General features: G+C 39.4%; 1 protein-coding gene across 1 annotated transcript in view; it reads right to left on the reverse strand.

Annotated features, from left to right (window-relative positions):
- Nucleotides 1-1,178: 1,178 nt before the first annotated feature.
- Nucleotides 1,179-9,602, reverse strand: part of LOC116070462 (coiled-coil domain-containing protein 7-like) — a 34,196-nt gene continuing 25,772 nt past the window's right edge. Inside the window, exons 7-10 of the mRNA XM_031341888.1 lie at nt 5,350-5,411; nt 3,453-3,503; nt 2,357-2,383; nt 1,179-1,362 (exon numbers count right to left, since the gene is read on the reverse strand). Of these exons, the coding sequence (XP_031197748.1) occupies nt 1,199-1,362; nt 2,357-2,383; nt 3,453-3,503; nt 5,350-5,411 (304 nt within the window). The 3' untranslated portion in view covers nt 1,179-1,198. The remainder of the gene's footprint in view (nt 1,363-2,356; nt 2,384-3,452; nt 3,504-5,349; nt 5,412-9,602) is intronic.

The following is a 9,602-nucleotide window of genomic DNA, read 5'->3' on the forward strand; positions in this document are numbered from 1 at the left end:
AAAAAAAAAAACGCCTGTGACTGATACAAGCAGTAAGTAAAAAGTAGATAAAATAAAATTTAAAAAATAAATAGTGCAGGTATGGAGAGATGGCTCAGAGGTTAAGAGTACTGACTGCTTTTCCACAGGTTCTCAGTTCAATTCTCAGCAACCACATGATGGCTCAGAAACATCTGTAATGGGATTAGATTACCTCTTCTGATACACATAAAACAGAGTGCTCATATACATACACACATACATAAAATACAAGACTAGGTAAATCCTTTAAAAAATTAAAAAGGGGAGCTGGAGAGATGGCTCAGAGGTTAAGAGCACTGGCTGCTCTTCCAGACCTCCTGAGTTCAATTCCCAGCAACCACATGATGGCTTACAACCATCTGTAATGGAATCTGATGCCCTGTTCTGGTGTGTCTGAAGAGAGCAACAGTGTACTCACATATATTAAATAGATAAATAAATAAATAAATCTTAAAAATGAAAAAAAAACAACAAAAAAGAAAATGACTCTATTTAAACAAAAAAAAAAAGTAAAAAAAAAAAAAAAAAAAAAAAAAAAAAAAAAAAAAAAAAAAAAAAAAAAAAAAAAAAAAAAAAAAAAAAAAAAAAAAAAAAAAAGGCCAGTGTTGGCAAACACCTTTAATCCCAGCAATTGCAGAGACAGGCAAACTCTCTAAGAATTTGTCTCCATCCTGTCTACAGAACTAGCTACTGGACAGCCAAGGCTACACAAAATAAACCCTGTTTTGAAAAAAATAAAAGGAAAGGAAAGGAAAGGAAAGGAAAGGAAAGGAAAGGAAAGGAAAGGAAAGGAAAGGGAAGGGAAGGGAAGGGAAGAAAAAGGAAAAAAAAGAAAAGAAAAGAAAAGAAAAAAAGAAAAGAAAAAGTACGGAATGACCCCTGTTACTCCTTTAGGAGCACTTGCATTTTGCCAATCATACCGTGTGTTCTAATCTATGTGGGCACTTTTTAAAAAGTTTTTCATTGATTCTTTGTGATTTCACGTCATGCACTCCAGTCCCATTTATCCCCCCATACTTTTGTATCTGCCCTCCACCCTTTGCAACCTTTCCCACAAAAGAAAATAAGATAGAATGAAAACAAACAAAGAAAAAAAAAACACCAAGAACCATCTTATTATGGGAGCTGAAGTGTGTCACAGTGTATCACACAGTATAGCCATTTATCATCTCATCTTTTATTTGCAAATGTTCATTGCAGTAACCCATTGGTCTGTTTCAAGGCCTATGTCTTCTGCTACACTATCAAAACTGGATCCCCATAGGAATTCCTCTTGAATATTCTGTTGTTGCTCCATGTCATGGAGATCCTGCTGGTTTTGATCTTCTGGACCAGGAATTGCTATTTTAATAATCATAACAACCAGGTAATGTTATATTGTCATCTAATAATATGCTTATTCTATGCAGCTACTGTAAAGTAAAAAAAAATGTGATTTAATATCTGGAACCTTTGGAAATCAACCTGCACATTTTAAAATAATCCTTGAGTATTTTGTAGACTATTAAAACAACTTACTTGAAACAAGTCAGTGAGTATGAAACTGTCTTTAGAGAGTCCCCAAACTAAGAAGTGAATGAGGTAAATATGTAATTGAGCATTCAAGATCTGTGAATTCAAAGCTCAGTTAAAAAAAAAACAGGTGTAATACATGCCTAAAGGGGTAATAAAGACAGGTGTAATACACACATAATGGGGTAATAAAAACAGTGTAATACATGCCTAATGGGGTAATAAAAACAGGTGTAATATATGCCTACTGAGGTAATAAAACAGTGGCAATACACACATAATGGGGTAATAAAAACAGTGTAATATATGCCTAGTGGGACAATAAAAACAGTGTAATACACACATAATGGGGTAATAAAAACAGTGTAATATATGCCTAGTGGGGTAATAAAACAGGTGTAATACACACATAATGGGGTAATAAAAACAGTATAATATATGCCTAATGTGGTAATGAAAACAGGTATAATATATGCCTAATGGGGTAATAAAAACAGGTATAATATATGACTAATGGGATAATAAAAACAGGTGTAGTACATGCCTAAGGGGGTAATAAGTGATGAAGGGCAAATGAAAGCAATGTGAAGTGGTAAAGACTACAGCTTTTCTAAAATTAATGACAGATACTAAGGCATGTATCATTTAAAAAGCTTGTTATCACTGTATGGCTATGCATGATATATACGCTCAGTGATTATAAAGACAGCCTGAGTGTGGAGAGTTCAGCGCAACTCTATGGAGTCTGATTTCCTTCTTCTACTATCACACGAGTTCCAAGGACTAACTCAGACCACCAAGCTTGTGCAGTAAGTACTTTTACCTGGTGAGCCACTTGGTTGTCCGGAAGCTAAAAAAAAAAAAAAAGACAAAATAAAAACTATGCACCTAAACATGTAATGATATTCAAACTCCTTAAAAAATCAAAGATGAAGAGAAAAATGTAAAGAAGTCAAAGGGAGAAAAAAATAACCTTATATAAAGAAAAAAGATAAAAATCATACCAGACTTCTCTCCCTCCCATACAAGCAGCCAGGAAAGCCATCCCTGCATCTAAGAAGACCCCAGGACCTCAGAGCTGCACTGTGTGCTCACAACACTGCATCCCAAGCTTCAATGCCACTTTGGGTGCCCAGGACTCAAACATAAAAGCTGCTACCAGGCCACACAAGTTTACAGCCCAAGGATCTGATGCAACTTCTGCCGCACATGTGCTTACATACAAGAGCCTAGCTTTGGGGCAGGTCTGACAGAACCTGCATTGCAGATACCAGACCTTCAGATGCTGCAGGAACATCCCCACTGAGGTTGCCGAGACAGCAGTAGCTCAGAATAGAGCAGCCTCTGGACCTCACAGACCCAGCTAGCCCATAATAAGTACCTGTGGTACAGAACCCAAATCTATGCACATCTCATAGATAACATACTTCAGTGCTGGTGCTACTGTCATTTGTCACATTGCAAGCTATATTTGTCACCAACATCTATCTCCCTGCTACACCTTCCCTTGGGTGAGAAACACACACACACACACACACACACACACACACACACACACACACACACGAGAATCCAAACAGCCTTTGCTACCAAAAACCACAATAGGTCCCGATGCAGGTGCTTGTATACTGCATATGAAAACTCATGCAGTCATGACTAGTACAGACTGCAGAAAGAGCTTCAAAGACAGTGAGCTGTTGTTTGAAGCCAACCTGGGATATCTGACACTCTCTCTTAAAAACAGACAGAGAAATTCTTGGAAAAAAGCATCAAGAATACAGAGGTTTCTTAACTATATGAATGTTCCCACAGGCTCAGTAGCGTGAGTACTTGGTCCCCAGTTGGTGGTAGTAATTGGGAAGGTAATAGAACCTTTAGGAGGTGTTATTGTGATGATATTTAAATGAAAGGATGCTTACCTGACTCGGTTTCAACTTCAGATTCTAAAGTTGAATGTGATTTTATGAACTCTGAAAAAAATGCAAGTATCCACCATTATATATTATATATAATATGCTATACACTAATTCGGCCCATAGTCTACATTATTAATTTTAATGACTCACCCAAAGGAAAGACAAAACAACAGCTTCAAATATCAAACCCTTGCAATTAGGCACTAGGGCTGTGGTGTCTGAATGAACATGGATAATAACCACTTACATATACATCATTTTCTCTCTAATACATGCTTTCTTCTTTATTGTGTGACACCAGGCATCAAACCCTGGTCTTGGTGGATATACAAGCACTCCAAAACTGTGCCACACCCTCCCATTACTTGTTTTTCCTCTTCTATTCATTTCTCTTTTTTATTAGACATTTCTTTATTTATATTTCAAATGATATCCCCTTTCCTGGTTTCCCTCCAAAAAAACAAAACAAAACCTATCCCTCCTCCCTCCCCCTGCTCACCAACCCATCCTCTTCCCATTCTTGACCCTGGCATTCCCCTGCACTGGGGCATAGAACCTTCACAGGACCAGGGGTCTCTCCTCCCATGGATAACTGACTAGACCATTCTCTGCTACATATACAGCTGGAGCCATGAGTCCCACCATGTGTACTCTTTGTTTAGTGGTTTAGTCCCTGGAAGCTCTGAGGGTACTAGTTAGTTCATATTGTTGTTCGTGCTACGGAGCTGCAAACCCTTTCAGCTTCTTGGGTCCTTTCTCTAACTCCTTCATTGGGGACCCTGTGATCAGTCCAATGCATGGCTGTGAGCTTCTATTTCTGTATTAGTCGGGCACTGTCAGAGCCTACAGGAGACAGCTATAACAAGCTCCTGTCAGCCAGCACTTGCTGGCATTCACAGTAGCGTCTGGATTTGGTGATTGTATATGGGAAGGATCCCCAGGTGGGACAGCCTCTGGATTGTTCTTCCTTCAGTCTCTGCTCCACACTTTGTCTCTGCAGCACCTACCATGGGTATTACATACCTTGGTGTAAGCCTAACTAAGCAAGTGTAAGATCTGTATGACAAGAACTTCAAGTCTCTGAAGAAAGAAATCAAAGATCTCAGAAGATGGAAAGATCTCCCATGCTCTTAAATTGGCAGGATTAATAGAGTAAAGATGGCCATCTTTTTTTTTTCTTGGTTTTTTTGAGACAGGGTTTCTCTGTATAGCCCTGGCTGTCCTGGAACTCACTCTGTAGACCAGGCTGGCCTCGAACTCAGAAATCCACCTGCCTCTGCCTCCCAAGTGCTGGGATTAAAGGTGTGCGCCACCACCGCCCGGCAAGATGGCCATCTTGCCAAAAGCAATCTATACCTTCTACTCATTTCTATTGATTGAAAGTAACATGAGTACCTCATCACCTTTTCTTTGCCTTCAATCACCAAGTCTTGTCAATTGTATCAGGTAAAAAGTTTTTTAAACTATCCATTTCACTTTCTTTCATTAGCAATCTAATTTGTATCGATTACACATTTAAGCTGCAGTATCATTTATTTCACTATAAGAAAATCTTTAACAATTCCCTGTTTACTACTAAAAATGTCTACAAGAAGAACCTCACATACAGCAAGTGATGCTATGTAATCTTGTTTCTTAAGTCAATTGGTCAAAAAAAGGCTAAGGCCTGTGACTGGCTAGTAGATAGAGGTAAGTGAGTACTCAGTTACCTGATTCAGGGTGCCAGATAGAGAGAAGAGCGGAAGAAAGCACACACAGAAGGGGGAAGTCACCATGAGAGGAGATTTACCATGAGTACATAGCCAGGAGAAACAAGGAACAAGGACATAATGAAGGGATGTAAGTTGAAATTTAAAAATGTTTATAAAACAAACAAGTTAAAGGATTTATAAAATATTACCTTCAATTTGCTTTTCTAAGAGTCCATATTGTTTCAATGATTCTGCTAGCATCGCTTTATCCCTGTTAAGAGTGTCAATAAAGAAAACTTATCTTCCTATATATTCAGAGTTACGTTACATGATCAAGGAAGTATAATTTACAGACTAGACATATGAAGTTTGTGAAATCAAAGTTAGCATATCATTTATCTTTCACTAAGTGCTAAGACAAATGCCATCCTATAATAAAAAAGTACAAATTCTGTAAGTTGTATATTCTAAGAATATAAGTACACCAATAACACTTAGAACTAAAATAATAAAAACAAATCAGTAGAAACTGCTAGTATATTATCATTTGGTGTGGTGCTGTGAGCAGAAGCCTGAAAGTGAAACAACCTGCTCCAAATCTATAACTATGTGGCCTGGAGCCACCTTCTGGGCCTCTCTCAGCTCCAGGCTCTTTATTTGTTAAAACTTGCATATACTAATGCCTTTCTCATAAAGTAGTTACAGGTCTCCCAGGAGTTAACAGAAACATACATGATGATCTGTGCCCTGGAGCTAAGGCTGTCCCACAGCCCTGCATACCCAAATCCTGCCTGGAGAAAGCTGCTCCACCAGGAGTGTTATCACTCCTAAGTGACAGGTAATTCCCAGGTGAGACCACCACTTCTGCACCAATAACTGTCAAAAGAGGGACCCTCCAGGAACACACAGGGCACAGGAACCATGAAATAGCCAGGGACAGGATTCCTCCAGTTTCCATCAGTGCCCTGGACTTAGCCCTGTGACACAGCTCTCCATACCTGGAGAGAAATGGTCTCTCAGGAGTGCTGACATATCTAAGATCATGGGCTCACAGGCCCACAGGAGGGACAAACTCCGGTCAGAAACAGGAAGACCAACTGACACCAGAGATAACCAGATGGCGAGAGGCAAGCACAAGAACCTAAGCAATAGAGACCAAGGCTACTTGGCATCATCAGAACCCAGTTCTCCCACCATAGCAAGTCCTAGATAACCCAACACACTGGAAAAGCTAGATTCACATTTAAAATCACATCTCATGATGATGATAGAGGACTTTAAGAAGGTTATAAATAACTCCCTTAAAGAATTACAGGAGAACACAGGTAAATAGGTAGAAGCCCATAAAGAGGAAACACAAAAATCCCTTCAAGAATTACAGGAAAAGACAACCAAACAGGTGAAAGAATTGAACAAAACCATCCAGGATCTAAAAATGTAAATAGAAACAATAAAAAAAAATCACAATGGAAGACAATCCTGGAGATAGAAAGCCTAGGAAAGAGATCAGAAGGGGGATGAGATAGGGGCTTTCCGAAGAGGAGAACTGGAAAGGGGAAAACATTTGAAATGTAAACAAAGAAAATGTCCAATAAAGAAAAAAAGAGAAGAAAGACAAAGGAAAAAGAAGAGAAAACCTCGGAAAGAGATCAGGAGTCAAAGCATCACCAACAGAATACAATAGATAGAGGAGAGAATCTCAGGGGCAGAAGACGCCATAGAAAACATTGACACAACAGTCAAAGAAAAGGCAAAATACAAAAAACTCTTAACCCAAAACATCTAGGAAATCCAGGACACAATGAGAAGACCAAACCCAAGGATAATAGGTATAGAAGAGAGCAAAGATTACCAACTTAAAGGGCCAGTAAATATCTTCAAAATTATAGAAGAAAACTTCTCTAACCTAAAGAAAGAGATGCCCATGAACATACAAGAAGCCTACAGAACTCCAAATAGATTGGACCAGAAAAGAAATCCCTCCCCTCACATAATAATCAAAACACCAAATGCACTAAACAAAGAAAGAATATTAAAAGCAGTAAGTGCTACCTTCCCTCACTATATCTGACTAGAGCCTGTCTTTCCTGTGATCCTGGTTGTGTCAGAACTCCTCCAAGTCCAGCTGTCTCTGTGATCCTGTGATTTCAGGATCCTGGGACCCTGAGATCCTGGGTGTGTCAGAGCTCCTGGGATCCTGGGATTCTGGGATTCTGTGATCCTGAGCATGTTAGAGCGCCTGGGAGTGGAGCTTCCTCTGTGTGTTGTGCTCCTGGCTGAGGAGTTTGTGGCCAAGGCAAAGCTGTGCAGACTGGAAGGAACCCATGCTACTGGTCAAGGGGGGTTCCTGTGTCCCTGGATCCCACTGGTCCCAGTTACACCTGGCGGTGTTGGAGCAGATGTTGTTTCCTCCTCACCTAGATCCTATGATCTTGGGCTGTTAGCTTGCCTGGGAGTGGAGCTTTCTCTGGGGACTGTGGAATTGGCTCCCTTACTTGCTTTTTGTTTTTTAAGATCTACAAGTTCATAATACATTTAAAGCAATAGTTTTTATGTCATAAGTTGGCATAGTTTGTGTCAAGAGACAAATCATCTGTCTTGTGTCTTATTATTTTGAAATCTTGTATAGCTTAGTCAATCATTTGTTTTCTGTCCTTGTACCTGTGATTGCTCATTATCAGTTTATGATCTCTAGTTATAGAAATTAGTGACTTCATTTCTAACCTAAAAGGAATGTTTTCCTTGATCATTAGTTTGTTCTAAACCTATTTTCTTTTCCTAGTGCAATTAGCTCATGACCCAGAACTCTATTTGTAGGTTTTATTCTACAGGGGGCTTAAATTTACTTGAATCAATTCAGGAGAGCTATAAAATCATTATCATGAATTTTAAAATCACCAATTCACCTAAACAGCATAATTACATGAAAGTACATCTTCATATTGATCTGCAGGAAAGTTACCCAATAGGACGGGCAAGATCAGTCATGAGAGCAGGAGGGCTGTCTCTGCCCCTTACCTGCTACAATGCTCTGTAGGTCCTGTAACTCTCCTGGGCAGCACAGTAGAGATGACCTTAGTAATGGGAGCACGGGTGGGCTAATGTGTATACGGGAGCATTGAGGTTCCAGTATTGATACTGTACCAGACGTCAGAGGCCTCATACCACACCAAATGACTCATTGCAATGAACATTTGCAAGCAAAAAAATGTAGAGGAAATGGTACATTGAGGAACACAGTGGAACACACTTTAGCTTAAACAAGATTTTTGTTGTTGTTGTTGGGGAGAAGGCTGCAAGGGCAGATATGAGAGGAGTGGGGGATGAGTGGGATTGGGGTACATGATGTGAAATTCAAAAAGATTTTTTTTTTAAAAAAAAAAGAACCTATACCATCAAAAATTACTAAAGTTGCGTAATAGTTAACTACATTCTAAATCTTATCCTTATACTCATAGATAAGTATAACTACACTTCTCATCAAAGAAGCCTCTTTTTACAGCAAATGCAAACCATCAGAGTAATCCACAAGTGGGCAAAATGCATAGATGAGTAGATCATCGGGAGCCTAGCTCCAAACAGACATATCTATATCACAGATCTTGCATCAATTGCTCAAAGAACATCTTGGGGAAAGAGTCAGAGAGATTGCAAGTCCCATAAGGTCTGGAAGTGAAACAGTGTATCCTAAAAATGGCTGCATAAAGAAGACTAGAGAACAATGGTGTAACAATGGACATGCTAATGTGGAAGGTGGAAATTTTTGCAGGGTAACATACCTAGACCAAGAATTATAATTATTGACTGCTTGGAGAAGAGATGAAACCCCCCCCCCCTTTATTAGCTGTCCAATGAGAAATGCTCAGTCCTGAAACTATGTGTAGACAAACAACATAAACAAACTCAGCAGCTTGTATACATATACATACACATATGTATGCATGTAACAATAATACAGGAAAAGAGGCTATTAACTTAAGGGGGACTGGGAGGACTGCTGGGAGGGGCTGGAGTGAGGAAAGGAGGCTGTGACATAGTTCTATTTTAATTAAAAAATATTTTTAAAGCATTCAGAAACATGATTAAAATCCAGATTTTGGGGGGAGGGGGTTGAGACAGGGTTTCTCTGTGTAGCCCTGGCTGTCCTGAAACTCACTCTGCAGACCAGGCTGGCCTCGAACTCAGAAATCTGCCTGCCTCTGCCTACCAAGTGCTGGGATTAAAGGTGTGCGCCATCACTGCCCAGCTCAGATGTTTTTAAGATATTACCATCTAACAGAAGTTTTAAATAATAGCTATTTATGGTGATTGGAGTTAAGAAATGGTCATAATAGGAACAGGGAGGAAATAGCTAGAATTGACTGTGTAGCCGTAGTCTCATTAGGTAAAAATCTTTATTTATAATAGCCAGAACCTGGAAACAACCAAGATGTCCCTCAACAGAGGAGTGGATACAGAAATT

The sequence above is a fragment of the Mastomys coucha genome, unplaced genomic scaffold (assembly GCF_008632895.1).
Source record: "Mastomys coucha isolate ucsf_1 unplaced genomic scaffold, UCSF_Mcou_1 pScaffold22, whole genome shotgun sequence".
In the NCBI taxonomy this organism is placed as follows: Eukaryota; Metazoa; Chordata; class Mammalia; order Rodentia; family Muridae; genus Mastomys; species Mastomys coucha.